Source organism: Panthera pardus, unplaced genomic scaffold (genome assembly GCF_024362965.1).
Source record: "Panthera pardus isolate Hobbes unplaced genomic scaffold, ASM2436296v1 HiC_scaffold_8, whole genome shotgun sequence".
Classification (NCBI taxonomy): domain Eukaryota; kingdom Metazoa; phylum Chordata; class Mammalia; order Carnivora; family Felidae; genus Panthera; species Panthera pardus.
In genome coordinates this window covers 144,462,422-144,486,954 of record NW_026527013.1, presented here as the reverse complement: position 1 = coordinate 144,486,954, position 24,533 = coordinate 144,462,422, and the positions used below count along the sequence as shown (strand labels likewise).

General features: G+C 60.3%; 1 protein-coding gene and 2 long non-coding RNA genes across 18 annotated transcripts in view; 2 read left to right on the top strand and 1 right to left on the bottom strand.

The window, feature by feature from the left end:
• LOC109268964 (uncharacterized) overlaps positions 1-7,799 on the top strand; it is a 14,642-nt gene extending 6,843 nt beyond the window's left edge. For 4 of the 11 annotated variants that reach the window (XR_002080859.2, XR_008420518.1, XR_008420519.1 and 1 more), the window contains exons 3-4: positions 26-6,029; positions 7,385-7,717. This is a non-coding gene — a long non-coding RNA (uncharacterized LOC109268964). Of the gene's footprint in view, positions 1-25; positions 6,030-7,384; positions 7,718-7,759 lie in introns of those variants that run through there. The other 7 variants (XR_008420525.1, XR_008420521.1, XR_008420524.1 and 4 more) reach the window with 5 other exon arrangements.
• Positions 1-24,533, bottom strand: part of FLNC (filamin C) — a 27,384-nt gene extending 2,851 nt beyond the window's left edge. The window contains exons 1-44 of one of the 6 annotated variants that reach the window (XM_053897939.1): positions 23,817-24,533; positions 19,202-19,450; positions 17,558-17,655; positions 17,259-17,409; positions 17,045-17,163; positions 16,759-16,836; positions 16,401-16,563; positions 16,024-16,224; positions 15,602-15,664; positions 14,676-14,813; positions 14,153-14,279; positions 13,873-14,009; positions 13,470-13,663; positions 13,263-13,376; positions 12,515-12,658; positions 12,172-12,295; positions 11,876-12,036; positions 11,579-11,669; positions 11,320-11,489; positions 10,982-11,099; positions 10,630-10,892; positions 9,644-10,241; positions 8,790-8,963; positions 8,520-8,682; positions 8,079-8,239; positions 7,256-7,423; positions 7,053-7,176; positions 6,444-6,600; positions 6,179-6,368; positions 5,971-5,994; positions 5,601-5,848; positions 5,074-5,154; positions 4,673-4,772; positions 4,283-4,423; positions 3,885-4,013; positions 3,619-3,792; positions 2,826-2,987; positions 2,509-2,712; positions 1,938-2,090; positions 1,731-1,853; positions 1,375-1,617; positions 914-1,183; positions 676-813; positions 333-448 (exon numbers count right to left, since the gene is read on the bottom strand). In XM_053897939.1, the coding sequence (XP_053753914.1) occupies positions 333-448; positions 676-813; positions 914-1,183; positions 1,375-1,617; positions 1,731-1,853; positions 1,938-2,090; positions 2,509-2,712; positions 2,826-2,987; positions 3,619-3,792; positions 3,885-4,013; positions 4,283-4,423; positions 4,673-4,772; positions 5,074-5,154; positions 5,601-5,848; positions 5,971-5,994; positions 6,179-6,368; positions 6,444-6,600; positions 7,053-7,176; positions 7,256-7,423; positions 8,079-8,239; positions 8,520-8,682; positions 8,790-8,963; positions 9,644-10,241; positions 10,630-10,892; positions 10,982-11,099; positions 11,320-11,489; positions 11,579-11,669; positions 11,876-12,036; positions 12,172-12,295; positions 12,515-12,658; positions 13,263-13,376; positions 13,470-13,663; positions 13,873-14,009; positions 14,153-14,279; positions 14,676-14,813; positions 15,602-15,664; positions 16,024-16,224; positions 16,401-16,563; positions 16,759-16,836; positions 17,045-17,163; positions 17,259-17,409; positions 17,558-17,655; positions 19,202-19,450; positions 23,817-24,171 (7,299 nt within the window). In that variant the 5' untranslated portion in view covers positions 24,172-24,533. The remainder of the gene's footprint in view (positions 1-332; positions 449-675; positions 814-913; positions 1,184-1,374; positions 1,618-1,730; positions 1,854-1,937; positions 2,091-2,508; positions 2,713-2,825; positions 2,988-3,618; positions 3,793-3,884; positions 4,014-4,282; positions 4,424-4,672; positions 4,773-5,073; positions 5,155-5,600; positions 5,849-5,970; positions 5,995-6,178; positions 6,369-6,443; positions 6,601-7,052; positions 7,177-7,255; positions 7,424-8,078; positions 8,240-8,519; positions 8,683-8,789; positions 8,964-9,643; positions 10,242-10,629; positions 10,893-10,981; positions 11,100-11,319; positions 11,490-11,578; positions 11,670-11,875; positions 12,037-12,171; positions 12,296-12,514; positions 12,659-13,262; positions 13,377-13,469; positions 13,664-13,872; positions 14,010-14,152; positions 14,280-14,675; positions 14,814-15,601; positions 15,665-16,023; positions 16,225-16,400; positions 16,564-16,758; positions 16,837-17,044; positions 17,164-17,258; positions 17,410-17,557; positions 17,656-19,201; positions 19,451-23,816) is intronic. The other 5 variants (XM_053897941.1, XM_053897940.1, XM_053897944.1 and 2 more) reach the window with 5 other exon arrangements.
• On the top strand, positions 8,174-15,952 carry LOC128775643 (uncharacterized). Its single transcript, XR_008420528.1, has 2 exons — positions 8,174-8,276; positions 15,269-15,952. It is a non-coding gene; the product is annotated as an uncharacterized LOC128775643 (long non-coding RNA).

Here is a 24,533-nt window from a genome sequence, read left to right as displayed (position 1 = left end):
ATAAGATTCAAACACTATAAAGCAGGTCAGTGCCCACAGGCCCAGAGGAGGAAGGGTGTGGCCTAGACTGCCCTGGGGAGGCTCCCTGGAGGAGGTGAGTCACTGGGGAGGACTTGAAGAAGCACAAGGAGGCCAATTGGGGGTGGGAGTGTGAGAAGATGATCCTGGGGTGAGGCATGGTGCCCCCTGCTATACGGATACTGGGAAAGAGGGAGAGACATCTGCCTGACTGTCTCTTCCAAGGTCACTGCTAAGCCCTGGACACATGGACCTGCCTCCACCTCCTGCCTATCTCTCAGGATGGCAGAGGGGCCCCACCCCATGGCACATACCTGGAGGCTGGTGACAGTGAGGCGGCGAGCATCATCTGAGAGGGAGGCCACAGGTACCACAAAAGGGCTGTCTGGTATGTGTTCATCATTGAACTTGATGGAGACCTCATAGTCACCTGGGGAGAGAAGGCTGGTCAGGACAGGCTCCTTGGGCCAGGGCTCAGGTCTGGAGACAGACTCGCACTCCCAGGGGTGTGGGGTGGAGGGAGATGGGGTAGAGAAAGAGCAAGGGCCCAGGTGAAGCGGGAGTTCTGTAGCCCATCTCTCTGCTCTGGTCAGCGAGCAGAAACCCAGTCTGGAAGGTCAGGCAGGCCCAGCTCCCACCTCCATCATGGACACCCACCTGGTTCCTGGACAACATAGGAGACCCCACAGGAGCCATCTTTTCGGTCCTCAAATGAAATCTCCGCCTTGCTGGGACCCTCCACGGCAATAGACAGGCCTCCAGCACCAGCTTCTCGGGTCCAAATGCTGAATTCGGCTGGGGACAGGGAAGCAGGGCAGAGGCAGTTCTTTAGCACGATTGCCCATCCTGCCAGCTGCCCTGCCCGCACCCCCTCTCCTGGACACCTGCCCCTCACCTGGCACACCGGCCACACCTCGCTCCAGTCCTGTGCCTCCAGCCCGCACTTTGTGGGCACCACCTTCACCCAGCGGCCCCACAGTGAACTGAAAGGGACTGCCAGGTACGTGCTGGCCGCGGTACTTGACGGTGACTGTATGGGGCCCCATTTCCTGGGGCACAAAACGCACACTGTACGCGCTGTCTTCTCCCTCGACAATCTCTGCGGCTTCCATCTTGCCCGATGGGCTGGTCACCTGTGCAGTCATGTCCTGGGAACTGGCCTCCCCTGCAGGAGGTGGGATGGTTAGGCTGACGCTGGAGCTGCCCCCAGCCTTGGACCTTCCCTCCCTCCCTCAGTAAGACCCCTCCCCTTCCCAGAACACCCTGGCCAGTTGCCTGTGCCCTCCCCATCCTGTCCCAGGGGACAGAAGGCCCAGCCTCCCCGTGAGGACCCTGGCCCAGCACGGCCCTGCTTACCCTCCTGCTGCCGGGTGATGCTGCCAAAGGAGCCCAGGCGCTCCCGGCCCAAGAAGTCCCCGAAGACCGCGGGGAAGGGGTCTCCACCAACCTGGGTGGACTCCTCTACCCGCACCTCACGCTTGGTCTCTCCGCCGCGCGTCTTGCTGATCTCCGTGCGCTCTGTGCGGGTGTACGTGTGGCTGCTGCGTGTGAAGGTGCGCGTCAGGCGCTCCTGGGCAGACACCATCTGGAACCAGTTCCCTGTGGGGCACGGAGCAGTGGAGGTGAGTGTGCCGGAAGGACGGGGCCCCGTGGGGTAGGCTCTGGGCCCGCTGCCCTCCCCAGGGCCCTGCCAGGCTCTTCCCGGCTCCTACCTGGGATCTTGAGATTGAGGTCACAGGTGCTGCCAATGGTGGCAATGGAAGGTGCCTGTCTCCGCCGCGTGATGCTTTCCTTCATGCGACCCTCACCGGTAACCTTCACAGTGAACGGGCTTCCTGGAGGGGGAGAGGCGGGGGGAGCGGATGGCTCAGACACCGGCCTCCTGGCCCCTCCCTGCCCAGCTGTGGCCCAAAGCTTACCAGGCACGTGCTTGTCAGCAAATTTGATGTTAATGATGTAGGTGCCAGGCTCAGTGGGGCAGTAGGTGACTTTGCATGTGCCATCTTCCATGTCTTCACAGTTGATGTCCACCTTGCTGGGGCCTTCAATACTCAACCCCAGGCCCCCGTAACCTGGCAGGAAGCAAAGGACATGTGTCCCTCAGGCCCTGCCACCCTGCTCCTCCCGCCCCCCCACTACAGGCTCTGTCTGGACCAGGCACCCAGCATGTATAACCACCAATGAAAGCTGGCTCTGTGGGAGGAGGGGTAAGCCAGACACTGAGCCAGACAGTCCGGGATGGGCAGTATGGAAAATTCCCCCAGGTGGGCCTCTTGGGTTCCAGTGAGTGAGGGACAGTCAGAAACTTAAGAGAGCTGAACTTTCTCTTAACATTTAAGAGGAATGACCCGGAACATGTACTTTCCCTCAAATGGACCCCAGAACGGGAAGTCCAGGGAGGAGGCGATGACTAAGGGCTGCTGGGCAGGAAAGTTCAAGTCCTTGTTGGAAGCACCAGCCAAAACAAGGGGTTTCTGGGGCGAGAAGCACCTGCGTTGCGAGTGTCCACGATGAACTCCGCCACCTGGAAGGTGTGTCCCTCGGACAGGCCCTTGCCCCAGACCCGCACCTTGCTGGCATCTCCGATCTCAGATGGCCCCACCAGGATCTTGAAGGGGCTGTTGGTGACATGCTTGCCACTTTTGCGCACGCTTACCACGTGCTCCCCAACCTCCTTCGGGGTGAAGGAGATGCCTGTGGAAAGGAGGGTGGTCAGGCATGGTGCCCAAGGCCTGGCAGAGCACCCCTTCCCAGCTCCTTTCAGGTCTTCCTCTTCCTGAGGCCCCTCCCCACGGCCCCACACTCACCAATGTGCCTGTTGGGCAGGCGCTTCAATAGGCAGGGCTCCTCGTTGCCTGAGGGGGCGCGGATGCTGGCAGTCAGCAGGCTCAGGTCACTCTCCGTGATCTTCAGTGACACGTCCGTGGAGGTGCCCACATTGAGCTGTGACGTCCTCATCGAGTCATCGCCTGGTGGGGGAGTTTGACATGTCAGGCGGTTAGGACTCCAGGTAGCGTGTTCTCATGGGGCTCAGGAGACCTCCTGGCAGACCCCGCTGGACTCCACAGACCTGCCCACCCAAGGGGCAGAGAGGCCGAAGGCCCAAGAGAGCCTGGTCTTCATTCACGTGTTAGCTGCCAAAGCTTCCAGACAGGCCCCCTACCCCAGCTGCCTTGTGGATGCCTCCGGCCCAAATGGGATAAATCCCTAATCTGTGTATTTTAATCGCAAGTCACACAGTTTCATGGAACCAAAACACTAGACCAGTCGGCACGGATCCCTTACTTGCTATGTGGCTCTGGTCAAGTTGCTTAGCCTCTCTGGGCCTACCAATCTATCAAAGAGGTTTATCAGTATCCTAACTTCATAAGAGTTACTCCAAACACTGAGATGATGTATTTCAAAGCCTGAGGGGTGGTTGGATATTTCTCACCTGCTACAGGGAATGGAATGTTCCTGATATTTGTACAAAAATGCCCTCTTCCACCCAAAAGGGGCCCCTACGCTAACAACCCTTGATTACTTGAACACACTGGTCTTGCACATCCATCGTGTGCTGGGGGCGTGTACTAGAGGCCTGTGTGCCTACTTCCACCTCACCTGTGATCTTGGCCGTGAAAGGGCTTCCTGGGATGTGCTTGTCATCAAAGCGCACGATGATGCTGTAGTCTCCAGGCGCTGTGGGTAAGTAGGATACGGTGCAGGTGCCATCCTTGTTGTCCTTGCAGGTGATCTCTGCCTTGGATGGGCCCTCCACAGCCAGGGACAGGCCCCCTGTAGGGGGAGGTGGGGCTGAGATCAGAGGTCCTGCCCTCATCCCTGCATCTGGCCTCCTGCTCCAGCCCTCTGCCTACAGCTCCTCTCACCTTCCCCAGCATCCTTGGTGACAATGGTGAAGGTGGCCGGCTTGTTGACCATGCCATGGCTCAGGCCTGGCCCATAAGCACTCACATGGCGGCTATTGATGGCATCCACGTAAAACTGCAGGGGGCTTCCTGAAGGAAACAGAGAAAGGGGACTGGGTCAGTAGTGAGGACGGGAGCTGCTTGAGCCCAGCACGGTCCCAAGTGCCTTCCTGTGGCTTCCCTGTCTGCTGTGGGGGTCTGTCTGATGGAAGCCTGCCTCCCACTGAGACACCAGCCTCCCCAGGGCCTGGGGGTGTGTGCTGTGTCTGCACACAGCAGGTGCACAGTGAATATTTGTCGAAAGAAGGCAGGCAAGAATGAAGTCACTGTGGGTTCCTCTCAGCCTGGCCCCAACTTACCAGGGATGTGGTTGCCGTCATACTTGATCCCCATCTGGTGCAGGCCTTTCTCGGTGGGTGCATACCTCACCGTGATGGTTCCATCCTTATTGTCGGTGATGTTGGGCCGGGCTGTTTTCCCAGAGGGCATCCGTACCTCCCCTGCCAGGGAACACAATTATGTAGGGGACCCTGTTTATCCTACCACAGCCCACCCTTTCCCTGCTGTCCCAGGCACCATGAGGTAGCCTGGAGCTGTGAGATGAAGCCCGAACTGGGACACAGAAGGCTCAAGTCTGAATTGCAGCCCTGCCCAACTTGCTGTGTGACCCTGGGTAGCTCACTTCCCCCCTCTGGCCTGGAAGAAGTCCCCACTCTGAGCTCTCCTGCCTTGGGGCCCCCGGACAGTACCTGTAAGTTCCCCTTTCTGCACGGTGAAGGGGATGACCAGGTTGAAGGGCCTAAGCATGGACTCCATTGGCTCTACAGGCACCACTGGCTCCTCTGTGGCCTGGGGCAGGGGAGAGGAACAGTCATTGGCTGGGGAAGGCCTGGGGAGCTTGGCCTGAGTCACAATTGAAGTCAGAGATAGGAAAGAACAAGATGGTTAATGGTGAAACCAGAGCAGCAGGAGAGGTGTGTCAGCTGCAAGAGAAGAGGTGCCGTGCTCAGCTCAGGGATGTGTCTGCCCAGCCTGATTCCCGCCTGCTCCCCAAGATGGCCCCCAGACCATGCCCCAACCCTGGCCGCTGAGGATCAGAAGGAAGAAATGAAGGAGCAGGAGGAGGGTGACGTGTGGGAGGCGGCAGTACCCAGTGTGTGGGGTAGGGGCCGGGCCGGTGCGGCTGCAGCACATCGGGAGGCTCCTCCACGTGGGGCATGGGGTCACACGCCTGGGAGACAAGGCACGGGAGAGCATGGCTTATTACCCAGGAGGCCAGTTCACGCCAGCTCAAGTGAGTGAGAGCGGACTCAGAGAATGGCCCAGAGATCTGAAATCTCAGGCTGCCCGTGAGGCAGCATGGATAATTTGAGTGCTTTACCCTCTAGAGGGCTTCATCGTCCTGCAGGGCCACCTTGCGGGTATGTATAGGGACAGTGGGCCTGAGGATCAGAGACGAACATGGCAAGTTCCTCCAGAGAGAGCCGACCAACCACTGGAAGGGCCAGAAAACGGGCTGTGCTCAACTCCCAAGTTGGGAGGCTGTGGGAAATCAATGGCTTGACTCTGGAACACTCTGGGCCCAGAATCTATCAGGTGTGCGGACAGGTTCGTGATTCCTTGCTGCTGCCAAGAGGGCCCATCTCCCCAGCCAGTGTCCAGGGCCTTGGAACTTACCAGCACGTGGAAGGGGCTGTTGGGGATGTGCTCGCCTCCAAAGCGGATGGTGATGACGTACTTGCCCGGCTCGGGCGCTGTATAGTAGATGTCAAAGGTACCATCGTGGTTCTCAACCACATCCACGTCGAGCTCCGCCCCATCCGGAGTGGATACCGTGCACGTCACCTTCCCCTTGCCTGCCGCCTTGGCGTCCACCGTGATCACTGTCTCCTCCCCGATCTGGATGCGGGGTCCCAAGCAGGCACCTGCCACCCAGAAGAGCCAAGCCAGGTTGAAGGTCTGTGGGGGCTGTGCTCAGTCCCTCTCCATTCCCAGCTGCCCCTGCCACCTCAGCCCACAGTGAGAAGAGAAGAAAAAGGGCACTCACCCAGGCCATGGCCTCCAATGGACACTGGAAACAGAGAAGAGTGTGAGGCCACGTAGCTGGTGAGAGGGGGTGGGGGGTGGGGGCAGGGGAGGTGGGAGAGGTGGGCTCTCTGACCAGCAGTCCCCTGGGGACTGGGCTAGGGACCTGGAAGAGCAATGAGGGGTGCTCGATGGTGAGCAGGGGCAGAGGACATGGGGTGGGTGCCTACCTGTGACAAGACACTTGCTGGCATCCCCAGTGGGCAGGGCGTGGATGCGGAAGGGCGAGTAGGGAATCTCGTCGCCGCCATACTTGATGGTGATGGTGTACCGGCCACTCATGTCTGGCAGGTAGGACACGGTGTACGTGCCATCCCCGTTGTCTCGGATGTTGGCTTTCTTGGGCTTTCCCTCCGGGTCCTGGGGGAGAAGCAGAGGTCAGGGCCTGCCTGTACCCAAACCCTGACCGGGGAAGTGTACTACACATGGACTCACCAGGATCTGGACGGTGAGCAAACCCTCACCGGCGTCCCGGGCATCGATGGTGAACTCCACGGGCAGGCTGGCAGGGATGCCAGAGGCGTTGAGGCCGGGGCCGCTGGCCCGCACCTTGCTGGCATCATGGGCAGGAAGCACCTTGATCTTGAAAGGGCTTGAGGGGCAGAAAGGATGGACAGTTGGCTGGGGGTCTGGGGGGAGGACTCTGGGGCGGGGAGGAGGGGGCAGACCACATTCTGAGTTTTGTGAGAGGATTACTCGAGGGTACCCGTGACAGACCCTAAGAATTTCTGCATTCCCAGGGAAGATGCTGTGGTTGGTTTAAAGAAGAGGGTGCAGGAGGCTGCCTTCTCCCAAGACACTCATTTTGTAGCTACGTGGTGGGAAAGCCCGGCCCAAGGAGAGCCCCTGGGGCTGTGCTGCCTGTGTGGTGACAGGCAGGGAGCCCCAAGGAAGAGCGGGGGGGTGGCTGAGCCCGAGACCGGATGGGGCCAGAGTGGTGGGGGGAGGGCACCCCCAGGGCCCTGCCAGTGGCTGGCAGGTGTGGCCCCGGTGGGAGCACCCCAGTGCTCAGCCACAGCATGGGAGCCCAAGAGTGCTTCTCACCTGCGTGGTACCTCCTGGTCGGCATACTTGACGGCTACCGTGTAGGGCCCATCGGTGGCTGGGGTGTAGTGGACGGTGTGGGTGCCATCTCCCTTGTCACGCACCTCTACAGGCTCGGCTACACCTGAGCAAGGGGGGAGGGTCAGCAAAGCCTCCTGGTGCCCCGCCCCACCTCCTTCCACCCTGCCCCAGACATTCGGTACCTGTGGGGCCCAGCACGGCCACTTGCAGTGGGGCCCGGCCGGCTTGGCTGCAGTCCACCGTGAAGGTCTGGGGTACCCGGGCCCTGACACCGGCCCCCAGCCCCGGCCCTGAGCACTTCACCTTCCCAGGGTCCACCACATCCTTCACCGGCACCCGGAACGGGCTCCCTGCAAGAAGAAGGACGTCAGCCCCTACCCACCTACCCAGAAAGGTCTCTGACGCCGAGGAGGCAGGGGAGAGGTTCTCCCTGCCTTCCCTGCCTCTGAAATATCCTCAGAGAGGCCAGACCAACATGTACAAATGCTTAGGAACTTGCTCATAAACGGGGACAAATAAACTTGGCTGCAGACTAAGGTGGGGCAAACCTTATGTGCTGGGCCACAGGCCTGGAAGAAGACCTTAAATTAATAAAATGCTAAAAATGGATTATTTTAAAAATAAAATGCACTTTTGACCATGAAGTTAGAAAAGTTAAGGTGGAAAAAAAAAATGACCAATTTCAGCATGCCTAAGCTCTGCAATAACAGAAGACATGACCTGCCCAAACAGCTCAGCCCTGTTCTTTGCGCGAGGAGGCATGAGAGAGAGGCTCTCCTCTAATGGCGAGAGTGGCCTGGACTGTGCCTGAGTGACAACCCGTGAGGTCTGGCGCTCCAGGCAAAGGGCCGGGACGCCAGCCCTGGGCCTGTGGGAATGAACTGAAGGGTTGTCCCGTCAGCAACAATCACTGCCCTGCCTCTTGGCCACAGCCTCAGCAGCCACGCGTTGTCACTGATGCCTTCCCTGCACAACCCTCCCCCGCCACCCACTCTCTCTGCACACCTGGGATGGGCCGCCCCCCAAAGGTGATGTTGACGTCGTAGTCTCCAGCGGTGAAAGGGATGTACTCCACGGTACAGCTGCCATCTTTGTTGTCCTTGCAGGACATCTTGGCTTCTGAGGGGCCCTCGATGGCTAGGCCAAGGCCTCCGGTGCCAGCTCCCCTGCAAGGCAACACCCTTCTCAGCTCTGCTAGGAACGGTGAGTAGGGAGAGGGAAGAGCCACTGAAGGGGGTGGGTGGAGGACAGAGGGCAGGCTGCTAGGTGCCCAGCTGAGGAGGGACAAAGGAGCTGATCTTGAAACACCAGGGGAGGTAGGCTCCTGGGTCACCCTGGAGAGGGGGTGGGATGAGGCGCACACAGGAAGGACAAGGGAGAAGGGTGAGTAGCTGGGATCAGGGTGGCTACAGCATCGGTGTCCAGATTAGGAAAGGGGGAGGATACCTGGTCTCCACAGTGAAGTGGTTGGCCTTGTTGACCAAGCCGCTCTCCAGGCCGGGCCCAAAGGCCCTCACGCGGGTGGGGTCACAGCCCTCGGTCACGCCCACTCGGAAGGGGCTCTTGGGCACAGCTACGTCATCATACAGGACCTCCACCAGATGCACGCCTGGAAGCCAGCCACACAGGGCGATCAGGGCGTGCGCAGCCCCTAGCACCCCATCCGCACTGAGAGTCATCGGTTCCCCACCGTCCCCGCTCGGCCCAGGTCCTCACCCTCTTCATAGGCTGTGTACTGCACTCGGTAGGTGCCGTCCCCGTTGTCTGTCACATAGGTGTCCGTCTTAGCACCCGAGGGGTTGAGCACACGAGCTGTCACGTGGTTCCCACCTGTCGCTGTTAGGGATCTTGCGTCCACAGTGAACTCAGTGGTCACCTCACGCAGGACACCTGGGTCCCAGGAAAAGAGTACTCCATGTGAGTCAAGGGCAGCCTCACATAGTCGCTCATGCCTCCACCCTCCCCAGCTTTCAGGCTCTTGCTCTTATCCGCTACTTCCCAGCCTGAGCCCAGCCACCCTCTGCCCACCACCACCCCCCCACCCCCGTGTGCTCCAGGCCCCTGCTTCGCTCCCGTCACCACCGTGTGATATTCTGTTCGTGTCAGGCACCCCACCAGGCTGTGGGCCCTTCAAGGGCGGGTCTGGGTCTTCTGTCTCCCTTGACCTTCCACTCTCATGCCTCGCCAGGGGCTGGCCTCCCAACAGGTGGCCACTCACACTCACTGAACTGGGTTGAACTATCTCCTGACCTTCTACCCAAAGCTTTCCCACTCTATTCTCTACACTGGGGTCCTTAGCTTTCTCAGATCAGGCACCTGATCTGAAAGCTGGGATCTCCCCGGAAAGACGCACATAGGCAGACACAGTTTTGCCACGTGAGCAGAGGCAAAGCTCCACGCCCAGCCTCTGGCCCTTGGCTCCTTCTCTGGGGTACCTGAGCCCTAAGGACTCCAAGCGTGCCCAAACCCTCCTTTTACCTCTGCCTTGGCCCTCCCTGAGCCCTCAGCTCTGCTCCCTCCCTCCTGCTGATGTCCAGGGCTCCCTGACCAGCTCCGCCTCTCTCACTCACCGTGAGGCTCCACCCCGGGCCCTGAGACCTTGACTCCACTGGTGTCGACAGCAGGCTGCACGTGGACGCGGGTAGGGAATTTGGGGACAGGGTGCCCGCCATACTTGATGGTAATTGTGTAGGTGCCAGGAAAGGCGGGGCTGTAGGTGATGTGGTAGGTGCCGTCGGCATTGTTGTGGATCAGCACCTCGGCCTTGACACCGGCGTCCGACAGGATCTCGATGGTCAGCTCAGCCTCACCAGCCTCCGAGCAGTCCACTGTGAAGGTGGCCGCCTCGCCAGCCTTGCCACGCTCCAGGCCCGGCCCGCTGGCCCGCACCTTGCTCGGGTCGAACACGGGCCGGATGGTGGCCTTGAAGGGTGAGCCAGGGATGTGGGCTTCGGCAAACAAGATGTTGATGGTGTACTCGCCGGGCTCCGTGGGCAGGTAGCTGACAGCACATGAGCCATCACCGTTGTCCTGGCACTCAATCTTGGCCTCACAGGGGCCCTCCACAGTCAGCCCCAGGCCGCCCGTGCCAGCCCCCTTGGTGTCAATGGAGAACGGTGCCGGGGTGCCTACCAGGCCGCCCTTGAGACCAGGCCCATAAGCACAAACCTAGGGAGAGGAGCAGGCATATAGTTTCCTTACATCCGGCCTCTCCCGTGCCTGGTCTTCGTGGCTCCCCACCCAGCTAAGCACCTTTAACTGTAGCAGCTATGACAGGCTGAGTCCTTACAACAATTCTAGATGAGGGAACGGAGGCTGACAGATTAAATAGTTTGTCTCGGTTAGTGAAGCTGGAGCCCAAGCCTGGGTGTGATCAAAGGCCACACTCTTCATAACTAGGCTGTTTCAAAGGCAGGTCCTGAGATGGAAGGATCACCGTGGCCTTGGACCCAGGGCTGTAGTCATTCCAGGTACACGGGCCCTCTTGCCTCCGTGACTCATCCATTTTCCCTATAAACCCTCAAATCCCAGCTCCCTTCAACTCCTATCTCCTTACCTTGGAGGGATCGGGGGGCAGGACACCCTCCACAGCAAAGGGGCTACCGGGCACTGGGTGACCGTCGTAGGTGATGTCCACCTTGTAGGGTCCCTCCTCAGGGGGCATGTAGCGCACGGCCTGGGTTTCAGCTCCGCCCCCAGGCTCCAGCTTGCAAGGGATGGGGCGACGGGAGGGCGAAGTCATCCGCACATCCAGCTGCCCTTGACCGCCAGCCCCACGTGTGTTCACAGAGAAGGCCTGTTCTTGCCCCACAGCCACCTCTGCGGAGAGGTCAAGGGGCACAGTGAGCAGAGACTCCGGCCCACCCCACAGCACTTCTCCCTTCCAGGGTGGCTCCTGCCCCACTTACTGCTGTTCAGGCCTTGAACTTTGACTTTGCTGAGATCCAATGGGGGTGCCACATTCACCACAAAGGGGCTCTTGGGGACAGGGTCCCCACCGTAGGTCACCGTCACTGCCATGTTGCCCTATCAGGTACAAGAAGAGGTTAGAACTGGGTGGCTTAGACACGGCCTGGCAACATGCCCTTGGCCGATGTGGACCTCGGGCTCAGAGTAGCACAGCCAGAGAGGACAGGTGCCAGGAAAGGGCCAAGACGACCCAGAAGTGGTCCTAGGAGACCAGCGGAAGGAGATGCAGGACCCTCGTCAACCAGGATGGGTGGGGTGGGGAGGAAGTGGGACACACCTGCTGGACGGCCGTGTACTTGACGGTGTAGGAGTAGTCATGGTTGTCGATGATTTCAAAGTCCCGCACGGCCTCACCCTTGGCAGCCCCGGCAAAGTGCACATCCAGCTTGGCCTTGCCGGCTCCCTTGGTCAGCACCGTGAAGTGAGTGGGCTTCCCGACTTCCACACCTGGGGAGCCCACCCCAAGACAGCGGTGAGGGCCTGGTGGACACCTAGCATCGATCCCGGCCCAGCCCAGCCCCCGCCCAAACGCCTACCCGTGCGGTTCAGCCCAGGGCCCTCGGCCTTGACTTTGCTGGCATCGTGGGATGGGTCCACCTTAATGTGGAAGGGGCTGGCAGGGATCTCCTGGGTGGAAAAAAAAGATCTGGTCAGGGTAGGCAACGGTAGCTTCTGAAACAGCCCCTTTGTTCCTTCTGAGGCCCGCCGCCCGCACACAGAAAGTGCTCTGTCGATGGCCGCGCAACTGTCCCCAAAGGACAGGATATGAAGCTGCGGCTTAGGCTTGGAGGCTGCAGGCCACCAGTGACGGCCAGAAGCCAAGGGTAGGGTACCTGGTTGGCAAACAGCACCATAATGGTGTAGCGGCCGGCCCCTGGGGGGGTGTACTTGACTGTGAAGGTGTCATTGTCGTTCTTGATGATGTCAAAGTCGATGTCAGCTTCTGCAGGGCCCACCACTCCGGGAGCGCACTTGATGCCGATACTCACGTCACCTGAGGGGAGGCAGGCACAGGGCCATGAGTGGGTTCTCAACGGCTGCCCCCACTTAGCTAGAAGCAGGATCTGGCCAGAGTGCAAGCCCCACCTACCCAGGCCCCGCCCACTCCCCTGACCACAGCCAGGCACACCTTGCCCAGCCTCGCTGCAGTCCACGGTGAAATAGGTAGGCTCGTTGGCCTTGAGGCCCGTCTTCTCCACGCCTGGGCCATACACCTTCACCCGCTCGGGGTGACTGCCTTCTCCCACGTTCACCTGTCGGGAGGAGGTTGATGCTCAGCCCAGGGCCCCTCCCACAGGCCCCATACCCCATCACTACCCACCCCGGCCTCAGTGGGACCAGCCTCAGCCTCTTTGTGGGTTTTGAGGTGGGGAGTGGAGACAAGGTCCCAGGGACAACCAACATCTCCTGTATGGGGCTCCACCCTCCCTCTGGGACCCCAGGCGGCAGGGGGGCAGGACAGGAGGACACACCCGGAAGGGGCTCTTGGGCACATTGACGCCTCCCCAGGAGATGATGATGGTGTGTTTAATGGGCTTGGTGGGCACGTAGGAGCAGCGGAAGGTGCCGTCGCCATTGGGGATGACCATGATGTTGACAGGGCAGCCATCAGCATCCTGGGTGGGGGGGGGTAACCAAACGAGAGTCTTAAGAACACTCCGGCCTCCTCAGAGCACTGACGCCCTCTACTGGCCTCAGGCAGCTCTCCTCACCTACTGCCTCAGACCTCAGGCCAGAAGAGCCCAGCGCCACGTGCTATGGTGGCGGGGAGCACGCCCTGGGAGCCATTTGTGTGGCCCAGCCTCCCAGCCCAGGCATCTGCAATGTGTTAGCTGGGAAAAGGCTGGTTTAAATCAATGTTTCTAAAATTGAATAGTGAACATGTTAAAGGAAAATCATCCTCTTGAACCCAAGAGTACATTCGTTAACTTCTTGGGATTAGCGGACAGCAGCATGAGAAATGGACTTGGGAAGTCAATGTCATATTCAAATCGTCTTTCAACTGCAAAATTATTAGTACAAAAAAATACACTTTTGGTAAAATATGTTCATAAGGTTATCATCAGAAAACACATTTTTAAGTTTCCCATAGTTCTTTTGGATCCGTGAGAGTCAAGCCGGGCCAGTGACGCTACAATTTCCTCTGCCTCTCACCTGCCTCTGCCCTCCCAGGGTTCCTGCCCAGGGCAATGGGGGTAGCAGGACCGGGCAGTGACTTACCTGGGCATACAGGTTCAGGTCTCCCTTGCCAGCAGCACGGGCATCGATGGTGAACTCTGCAGGCTTGTCCACGATGCAGCCAGTGGGCTCCAGGCCAGGCCCAAAGGCCTTCACCTGTGCAGGGGGAGGAGCGGAGGGCTAGGTTGGGGACTGGAGGAGGGCCTGCTCACCCCATCCTGGGCTAGTATGCAGGCCCAAGGACCCCACCTTATCCGGGAAGCAGTCAGGTGCGGCTGGCTGGATGTGGGCAATGAAGGGTGAGTCTCGGATGTCCTCGTCATCGCAGATGACGTGCACGGCATACTCCCCAGGTTCCGTGGGCCAGTACCGCACATCGCAGGAGCCATCCCCCTTGTCATCACACTCGATCTTGGCCTGTGAGGGCCCCTCGATGGAGAATCCTGGGCGCGACGGAGGGAAGATCAGGGGGTCCAAGAGGCAACTTGGACACTCGGGCAGGTCTCCTATCGCTCCCTCAGTCACCCCTCCATCCCACTCCGTCTCATCCTGATACTATCCAGCGTTCCCGCCTCCCGTCCCCAGTCACCCCCCGTGTCCCTCCATCGCACCACTCCCCAGCATTCCCGCTTGCTGCCACCCAGCCACTTACCCAGTGTCCCCACCTCCGTGCCAATGGCCTCCACCACAAAGTCGGCCGACTTCCCCACCTGGCCAGTTTTCAGGCCGGGACCCCAGGCCCGTACCTTCTGTGCTCCTGCCTCTGGGCTCACCTGTACCTCAAAAGGACTGGGCGAAGAGGGATCTGGGGTCAATGCCGGGAAGCACCTCTGCCAGAGGTACCAGTCCTCTCTTCCCTCAGGCAGCCCGTCCTCCTCTCCCCAGCCTGTGAGGCCCCAGACAGGCAGGCCTGGCGGGTGCGTGGTGCTTACCTGCGGGGGATGGCATAGCCGCCCCACGTGATGGTCACCACATACTTCCCAGGCACCACAGGGTGGTACTCACACTCGAACACACCATCTCCAGCCTCTCGCACTTTCACTGGCTCTTCTGTGCCCTCTGAGGAGACGGGGAGCACACAGGGAGGTGATCACCAGTCTGAGAGCCACAGGTCCTCAATCCCCTCAGGGACCCCGGCACCCGGGCCCAGCCTGAGGGCAGTGCGACTAGTGGGCAGAGCTGAAACTCGGGCAGGGACCACATGCCATCCCTGTGCATGACACCCAGAGTAGCATGTAGGGTGAAAAGGATCATTTCCAGTTTGCAGGTGAGAAACTGAGGCAAGAGAGGAGACAACATGCCTAAGGTCCCATGGTACCTCTGGGCAGAGTCTCTTCTTGGAGTCTCTCCGGGGCGGGGCATGGTGCTCGCTGTCACTGCCCTCAGGAAGCCAGAACCACGGGCCATATTTCCTCCCTGCTCTCCCACCCCCCAGTCCTGGGCCCCGGCACTCACTTGGCCCTTTGACTGTGACCTTGAGCTCTCCGCTGCCGGCACCCTTAGTGAACACCTTGAAATCAGCCACCTCTTTCACACGCACACCCTTGGGCTGCAGGCCCCGCCCAGAGGCACGGCAGGCATTAGGGTTACAGGCTGGGGGTTGGAAGGAAAAGATTAGGGGTGCTGAGGGGCTGGAGACAGAGCCTCAGCCCCTCACCACTCATTTCCCACCTCACTGGACATAGTCTTCCTGACCCTCACAGGCACAGGCTATGGCCTCATGCAGTCCTCCCCCGTGCTCCCCAGGGCCCCCGACACAACTGGGGCCCTTGGGAGCCATGCTGGACGAGGAGCCGGCTACAAGAAACCCTCCCTGCTGGGCTTCTCAGAGTCAGTGTCACTTGGGACACAGACATGGCAGAGCCTGGGCAGAGAGTGGGGCAAAGAGAGAGAGGGGAAGGCCCCAAACCACCCAAAGCCACCCACCCAGAGCCATCTGAGCCTTCTCAGGCAGAGCCACCATAGCAGCTTTAGGACTAGGTCATGCCATAAAACACTAAGCGAGTCCACAGAACGAGATATTCAACATAACATGAAGCCTTCTGCAGGTCACAGGCAATGCATGGAAATCAGCCTGCCACAGAACACTACCAGTGGCAATGAACCCAGACCTTGCTACTGAACGCAGGCCAAAGAAGAGTGAGCTCAGACTGCCACGGAACACATAAAATGGCATAGGACCCAATGGGATGCCACAAAACAGGCAAGGACGTATAATCCAGGCCTACCACAGGACACAGGCAATGGCACAGAACCTGGGGCCCGTCACAGAATGCCACAGAAGGGGGGCAATTCCACACTGCCTGGGCCATTCCACACAGCACAGGTGAGGCCAGTCAGCTGTGGCCATGCTGGCCCCACCTCCCCTGGACAGTACTAACGTGGCACCACTTTCTTGGCCTGGTGGAAGATGGGCACGGAGGGGACGTGTGACGGCAAGGGCTCTGAGCAGCAGGGAGAGAACCAAGTGGCGGGAGTCACCACCCGAGGGCCGGGGGTATGGGTGCCCATCACATATGCCCCCACAACCCTTGCAAGGTGGCACCTGTCTGTATACTTTGCTGTGGTCTCCGGACCCTCCCTGGGATAGTAGGTGGAGAGATGACCAGGATGAGATCTCTCCAGAGCTACCCCCTGCCCCCGCCCCATGGATATTCTACCTATTTTAACACCGGCTCCCCTCCCACCCCTGGATTTAGTGGTTCGTTTCCCATAAACCCTCAGCCCCGGAATTTGGTGGCAATTCTCTCTGTGTCCTGGCCTCAGGGAGGGTGGCTGTGGGGCTGGGTGAAGGGCCTTTTACCTTCAGCTACATGGACGGGGAAAGGACTGCGGGTGATGGGGGCACCAGCGAAGGCCACATGCACCGTGTGGGGCCCCTCCATCACAGGCCTGTAAGTGCATCGGAATGTGCTGTCGCCCTTGTCCTCCAGGGCCACCTCCACTGTGTCCCGCCGGCCCTGCGGGTCCACGATCACCACGGCAACATCACCAGTGCCGGCCCCTGCCGTGCACAAAAAGTCATCAGCAACCCCCTCTCTGGACACAAACAGCTGCTCGGGGCTCCCTCACTCTGGGACCACCCACCCTCTGGCTGAGACCCTGCCCCTGTCCCCCATCCACATCGCCCCATGTAGTCATGTGCTGCCCGCCTGACATCCCCCTAGGGCCCATCCTTACCCGCAGTATAGATGTCAAAGTACGTGGGTTTGTTGGCCACATTGCCCACAGGCTCTAGGCCAGGGCCACGGGCTGACACCTTGTTGGCATCTCCCAGAGCCATGCCCACGTTCACCTCAAAGGGACTGCGTTCGATATTCTGGCCAGCAAAGAGCACAGTCACCTGCAGGTCAGGGGCCAAATGTTAGCCTCTCGGGGAAAGCAGTTCTTTTGAGAGGGGGTGGATGGGCAGGGCGCAACCGAGGCTGGGGAGAGGTGGGCTGCTGGGCATGCTGGGGTGGGCTGCGAGCTGAGAGAGGGCTCCACGACGACAGAGCCAAGGACGTGAGCGGGATGGGGAGGGTCGGCAGGGAGATACCTTGTGCAACCCAGCAACCTTGGGCACATAGGAGACAGCATAGGTGCGGTTCTTGTCATTGTTGGGAACCACTTTGGCCTATCGGGAAGGGAAAAGACCGGAAGTCACAGAGGCTGCAGCCCCTCCTGACCCCACAGTGCCTGGCAGCACCCACGGTGATGCTTCCCCCAGAACCCGGCCTAGTAGTTAATTCTGGCAGCCATCTCCAGGCCAGTCCCGCTAGCAGCCCGTGGTCTCTGGTTCGAAGCCCATGCCATTCCCTCTCGTCCTCAGCAGCTCTCCATACCTCCTCGGTGTGGCCCTCAGGGTCCTCAATGTAGACCAGCACCTCGCCCACGCCAGCATCCACCGTCTGCACGGTGAAGTGGGCAGGCTGTAGCACAGTGTTGCCGTGGGGCTCGATGCCTGAGGGACAGACGGCAGAGCCAGGTTACTTAGGAAGACCCATCCTAGGATGGACCCGACTGCCCAGGGAAGACCGGCAGGGACTCGACACGTACCAGGCCCGTAGGCGATGGCCTTCTTGGGGTTCAGCTGTTTAGAGCGAACAGGGGCACCAGGTTTGAGTTTGGCCTTGGGGAACTGGGACAGGTAGGTCATGACAGAATGCTCATCCACGTTGGGGTCCACAATCTCCTCGGGGGCAATCACCTGCCACAGGGAAGAAGGGAGTTACAGGGTGCCCTCTACCCAGTGACCTCGGTGCTCTCCCCCCTCTTGACCGGGCATCCTCATAGACCCAACCTCCGTCCTGGCCCTCCTGGCCCCCTACTCTCCCCCACCCTCTTTGTTCGTGTACCTGGGGCACCCCGAGCCAGTCGTCCGCCTGCTGCATGGCCTCCCGGGCGTTCTCCACAGGCTGGTTGGGGTCCCAGGCTTCCCAGTCAGGGCACAGGCCTAGAGGGATGGTAGAGGGAGACGATGAGTAGGGGAAGGCAGCCAGTCAGAATGCAGAGCATCTGCTCACCCGACACCCTCACAGGCTGCGGGGTCACGCCCGCTGCCGCGCAGCTCTGGGCCCCTGACCAGCCAGGTTCTTGCTGCCCCCCTATGTTACGGACCATCGCTGGGATGCCCATCGCCATTGGGAGGCGCGGCAGCCCTCCCTAGCACCAACAATGAGGCCTTTCTGCCCTGGCTGACGCAGCCTGGCACCAGCCCTGCCAGTCAGCCTTCTGCCGGCCCAGGCCCCAGCGCAGACCCTGTCAGGACAGCCCCCCCCCAATCCTTCCCGCCTCACTCCTGCTGCCTCGGGGCAGCAGGTTCCATCCTGCACATGCCTCTGACGCCATCCTCTACAAGGTCTCCTCACAGCCTCCCTCAAGTCCTAGAGCTCCAAACACTTCCCACGTCAGCCTTAGAGCCGAAGACACCCTCATTAGCCACTTGGGGAAACTGAGGCACATAAGGGCATGTTATGAGAGGATAGGTTCTCCTCTGTGGCCACCCAAAACACAGCCCTCCTAATGGGAAGAATGCTGAGGCAGCTCCAGATCACTCCTGTCAAGGGGTGCAAAGGTCAGGGGGTGCCTGGTCCAGGCCAGAGCTGGAGGAGGGGTGATGCTCACTGGCTGGGAGGGGGCCGGCGCAAAGGCTGGAATCCATGACCGGCCGGAACAGCTGAGCTCACTTCTGGCGGCCTCACCAGCTGTGGGCAATGGCTCAGCAGCTGGGAATGCTTCCCAGGCGGCTGGTGCCCCCGCCTCCCACCCCCTGCTCCCCAGCTGACCCCAGACTGGGGAGGATTCTCCCAAGGGGCCATGGCTCCCCAGAAGCAGAGCTGACCGACTCAGATTAGAAGGCGATCTATCTTCTTGGGAGGTGATGGTCAGAAAGGGAGATGCCTATAGGGCAGGGCTCTAGCCAGTCATGGCCTCAGTCTTCTCATGGGCCCTGACTGCCCCCCCCCACCTGACCGGGCCAGGGCCTACGTTTGAGAGGACAGTGTTGGGCCACCTGTCACTGGGCAGCAGCACACCAGCCTCAGTCCCTCCTCAAACCTCTCCCAGAGCCTCACAAAGAAGAACCCTCTCAGGGTCTGACTTCTGGGCTTCTTGCTACAAGTCCTACCACATTTCCTTTCTCTCAGCTCAGCAGAAATGGTACCCGTATGGCAAAGTAGGACACTCATGGAGCAGGAAGTTGAGACCTTGGGCTCAAGTTCAGTTCTGCCACAGATAAACTGTGTGATCTTGGACAAATCACTGGCCCTCTCCGGACCTCATTGCCCTGACTGTAAAATGAGGAACTCTGAACCTTTTGCTGCAAGCTGCAGTATCTGTCACACCCGCAGGAAGGGCCTGTCACCAGCAATGACTGTCGGAGCAGAGGGCAAGCCCCACAGGCCGTCCTGATCCCCCAGCCCGGAGATATGCATTCTGACAGCCACAGCCCTCAGCACCACCAGCGAAGGGCTCCATGATGGGCCCACTGGTCCACTTACCAGGGGCACAGTTGTCCACCAGGGCGCCCAGAGCTTTGCCATCCTGCCAGTCACGGTTGAAGTTAGTGATGGGCAGCTGGGGCACCTTGTTCTGGATCCAGCCGAGCAGACGCTGCTTGGGCGTCTGCTTGCGGGCGTCCTCATCCTCCTCATCCTCCCACATGGGCATGGAGATAGAGTAGTGTAGGATCAGCGTCCAGATCAGACCCAGGATCAGCTTCAGGTTCCCATCCACAATGGCCTTGCTGTCTGCAGAGTGGAGGGGACACGCTGGGCTCAGCGAGGGGGCTGCTCTCCACAGCTCAGCTCACGAGGCAGCTGCTAGAGCAGAGGGGGTCAGGCCTCCCGCTTTCGGAACCTGCCCCCTTCTCTGCCTACCGAATTCTCACCCTCCAGCAAGGCCAAGGCCGCGCCCAGAGGCCTAACGTTTGGGGTCTGCCTACAGCGTGCCCCACAGCAGGTACTTTCACCTGTGGAACAGCGCGTGCGTGGGCCTCCATCCGGCTACAGGCCCCCTGGCGATCATCCGGGATTATAAGCCTCTGCGGGGGGGCTGCGCTGTTTTCATTTTTTAAGTTTTATTGAGGTGTGCCTGACACACAAGCTGCACGTATTAAACTGGACAAGCTTTGACAACATGTATGTGCCTATAACGCCATCACCACAAGTCATAAACCTATCCACCTCTCCCCAGATTTCCTTGCACGTACCCCTTTGTGGTCCCTCTGCCTGCCCTTCCTTGTCCCCCTTTCCAGGCAACAACTGGTTTGCCCTTGGTTACTCTGGATTAGTTTGCATTTTCTAGAGATTTATACAAATGGAATCATATAGTAAGTACTCTTTGGTTTCTTTCACAGTAGACACTATTTCTCTACACTCAGAGCCTAGGACTTAGTAGGATCTCAGTAAATACTAGTTGAATGAATATTTAAAAAACTGAAATTAGAGAGGAATTAGAACTAACCTGGTTCCAGCCGAATTCTCCTCTTGAACACCATAAAAGGCTTTTGGAACAAAGTTCGGGGATGGGGAGGGAGAGGGGGGTACAGTGCATGCTTGGGTAAGGCTTGAAAATCATGTTTTCAAATGCTGGGGCCAGTGGGATTTCACATGAGCCAGGGGGAATGTCACCCGTGTGGACTCAAGTCTCAGGAGCTGAGACTCTTCACCCATCCCCACCTTGGAGGAATACTAGGGACCAGAATCGCTTCTTCAAGATTCGGGAGACCTCGTTCTCCTCCAACAGCCAGAGTGAAATATCCAGGAGGCTGGATGGCCTACAGTATGAGTCTTTGGAAGCCAGCTTATTTGTAAAGGGCAATGCAGGCCTGAAATCCATCAGCTTCCCTAAACACTACTTTTAGGAGGTTGGGAGGGGGGGACAGAAGATTCAGCCTTGTTTACTGGCGTTGCCTGAGAGATGGGAGAGGGTGGGGCTGGAGGCGCACCCCCCTCTCCCCCCCCACACCCACACCCCTTACACAACTTTTCCTCCTCCCCTAGATCTTGGGAGAAAACAGTCCGGAGACCAAAGGCCTGGGGAACCCCAGCATCCCCCACCCCATCCCCACCAGCCCCCAGGAGGGGGAATCACAGCCTCTCTATCCCTCTGGCCTCCAGCTCTGGCCCCCTTGGCTCCCCCACCCTTTCACTGATTCATCCTTCCTTCCCCGGCAGCTCCCCAGCCCGCCCCCTCTCCCCCTGGCTCTGCTGCAGCACAAAGGTTTGGCAGCTTTCAGATTCCATGACACAACTCACTCCCGGCCTCCCGGTGCTTCAGGGCGCTCTCTCAAACACACAGGCCGCCATACTCTCACACAGTCTTGACACCCAGTGCCCCAAGGCCTCTCACCACCCCGACAGTCTCCAAAGCCAGTGCTCACACACCCAGAAGAGCTTCTTGCAAACCGGGGCGGGGGTGGGAGGGGGGGGCCAGATTCGTGGGAGGGAGGCCTTGAGGCTGCTGGGGTTGGAGGGGGTGTCATTCATATTTGCCGCAAGAAGTCTCTCCCCAGTGACTGGCCCTGGGCCAGACAGCAAGTGGTCCACTGCGGCTTGGGGCAGGAGAGGGACCTAGAGTCCTGCTCCGGAGCAATGACCTTCCTCTCCAGACCCATTCCTGCCCCAGGCCAGGCAGAAAAGGGGAGCTCAGGCTTCCTCCCTCCTACCCTGAGCCACCACTTCTTCTCCAGCCTGGGGACACCCCCCAAAGGGGTGGGAAGAGCCCTACAGCCAGACCCTGAGGCCACCCCAGGCCTCAAGGGTGGGGAAGGAGAGAGGGCCCTGGCGAGGGAGGTGCCGGCACAGCTGCTGCCCCCCTCTGGCCCCTCCCTCAGCTGTTGGCTCTAGAAGGAGTAGCAACTGGGGAACAGCTGCGGCACAGAGCTGCCTCATTAGGCCTCTTTGTTTGGAGGGGCTGAGGGGCTGGTGGGGGCCGGGTTGGGGTGCTGGGGTAAGGGCACACAGCTCCTTCAACCCGGGCTGAGCACCCCGTTCTTTAGCTGGGCTTCCCAGCCCCCAGCCCCCACCCCACTCCTGGAAAGGGAAGTGGGGAGTCTTTCTGACCCCCTCCCAGGTGCCCAGATGCTCCATCGAAGTCCTGAGATAAGGCCCAGAGCAGGCCGGCCCCCCCCACCCCCCAACCACAGCCCCTTCCCACCACTGATCGGGCCAGAGGGAACCAGAGGAAGCAGAAAGCCGCCCCTGGTGGGGAATCCCTTGACATCTCCTCAGGGTCGAGCAGCCCCGCCCCCTGTGCCCCCTCCCTCCACCCTCAGCCTCAGGCCCGGCCCCAAATTGCTGACAGCTTATCTCATCAGCACGAGTGAGCCACTTGGCCCAAATGGGGAACAGTTCCCCTTCCTCTCAGCGGGAACCCAGGAGCGTCCCTCCCGCCCCCAAACCATCTTTTCCTTCTTCCCCCTCTACTCTGAGCCGGCCCCTCCGCTGTTGAGCCAAGGGGCCGGAGCCAGGCACCGCCATGGGGGAGGGGAGAGGTGCGCTCAGGAAGGATGAGGCCTGGAGAGGGGCCGGCGGCCCCCGCAGCGGGGAGGGGAGAGGAAGGCTGAGCAGTTTCCTATAAAGTCCTGGTGAGGCCGCGGGCCCTCCTCTTGAGACCCCACCTGGGACCGTCAGTCTGTCGGTCAAACCTCAGCATGCAGGGGGATGACAGCCCCAGGACTGACTTGTGTCTGATTCCCCCACACAAATCCTCCGACCAACCCCCCACCAACACACACTCTGTAGCCCTCACCCCACTACACACACCAGGGTCCCCTCCCCCACCCCTGTCCTCAGGCTTGTCCTTCTGGAAAGCTCAGAGACATCTGCTGTGTCACGGAGGCAGGGCTATTTCCAGGCCAGAGCGGGTGGGGTGGGGGGGGGCAGTATTGGGGCAGGAGGGGTAAGGCCTAGAGAGGGGACTGGACAGGGCAAAGGGCCCCAGACTGACTTCAGCTGCTAATTCAGGAGGCCTAGAGATGCCCTGAGGGAGAGTGGGGGTGGACAGATATTCAATTATCTCTGGGGTAGCCTGGTGGGGGAAGGCATCGGACCCCATGTGAAACTCTTCTCCTGGGGCTTTGGGGTGCACCCCAAGGGGCCCTTTCCTGTAAATCACAGCAAGACTCTTAAGAGCTCACCACTGGGGTAGGGGGGTCTTCTCTAGGCCCCCAGCCAGCAGGGAGGACTGCAGGGCTGTGAGGGGAGGAGCAGCCTCTGACCACTCAGAGCCCACCCTCAGCTCCCCAAGCTCCCAAGCCTGGAGCGCTTCCCCACCCCCACCAGCACTGATACACCTTCCAAATCTGGTTACACTCAATGACTTCCTCCCTTCTACAGGCCTTCCCCTCCCTCCTCTCAACCCAGACAGTTAGCTGCAGCCAATCCAGTCCTAGGGAGTGGGCTGGGGCCTGGCATGGACTTAGGGGAGCACCCTCCTGCGCAGGCTAAAGCAGGAGGTGGATAGGCAGGGGTTAAGGTTTTCTGCCCTCTCTTAGTGCCTTTTTAGGTTTCTGAGGCTGGGCCCTGCCTGCCCTGGCCCAGGGGCCTGAACCCAGCTGCTAAGCACAGGCCTGTGGAGTCCGCCTGCCACCCCACCCCCCCACCCCCCAATGCCTGCCTAGCCACCAGCTTCCCTGACCTGCCTTCAGCCTGCTTCTCCCCCATGGACGTGCTGGGAGGCAAAGAAGCTCTTTGCTTTGTTTAGGGAGTAAATGCCCCCCAGGAATCAGTAATGGGCACCCTGTCTTCTCAAGCATGGGCTGGGATGGCCCCATGGCAAGAAAGGGGACAATGAGTAGAGGCGGGTTGATGGGAGTGTGTGCCGGGAGGCTGAGCTGGACGACTTAGAAACGGTAAGGTGTGGACTCCCCTGGGGAACCCCAATATTCCGCTGAAGGGACAGAGGGGTGTGAAGGCACTGCCCATATGGCCTGCATTGATGGCAGGAGAGCAGGGGCCAGGGCCCTCTCCCTGGGCCAGGGGGCCACCCTCTGTCCTATCTCAGCTCCCGGCACCCACCCAGCACCTGTGTCCGCCGCCCCCAGGGGCCAGCCCTTTCTTGGGGGCACTTCCCCCTCCCCGCTGTGTCCGTGCACTGCTCGCCCGCACTGACCGATGGACACGAGCTTGATGTGCTCGCGCTCCAGGAACTCGAGGGCCACGGACACGTTCTCCAGCTTCATCTGGCGGAAGTTGGGGCGCGGGTGGAACTTGCGATACATGCGCTTCTGGCTGAGCACCTCGAGCAGCGCGATGAGGCGCAGCCCGTCGCTGAGGTCTCGCTGCAGGTCGGTCAGGCGCTTGCCCACACACTTCAGGTGCTCGTTGCACCAGCGCGTGAACGTGTTCTGCTGGATCTTCTTCCACGGCGCGTCCTCCGCCAGGTCCTTCTCCGTGGACGGCATGTCGTCCACCTCGTCGCCCAGGCCGAGGCCGGCGGCCTCTGAGTAGCTGCTGTTGTTCATCATGCTGGCGCGGGCTGGGGCGGGGGCTGCTCTGCCTGCTGGGCTCGGGCTGGGCTCGGGCTGGGGCTGGGGCGCTGTCGGGGCGCTGTCGGGGCGCTGTCGGGGTGCTGTCGGGGCGCGACCGCGGGACTCGCAGCTCTGCGCTGCGCTGCTCTCAACTTGTCTCGCGCCCTGGCTGGTGGGACTCGGCTGGCCTCCTCGGCTCCTCGGCCGCGCTCGCTCTCTCGCTCTCTGTCTCTCTCTCTCTCCCTCCGGGGGCGGAGCAGTGCTCGGGAAGTGCGGGCCGGGCCGGGGCGGGGGGTTTAAGAAGCCCCTGGGGCCGCGCCCCCCCCCCCCCACGCCGCGCTTGCGGCCCCCGAGTCCAC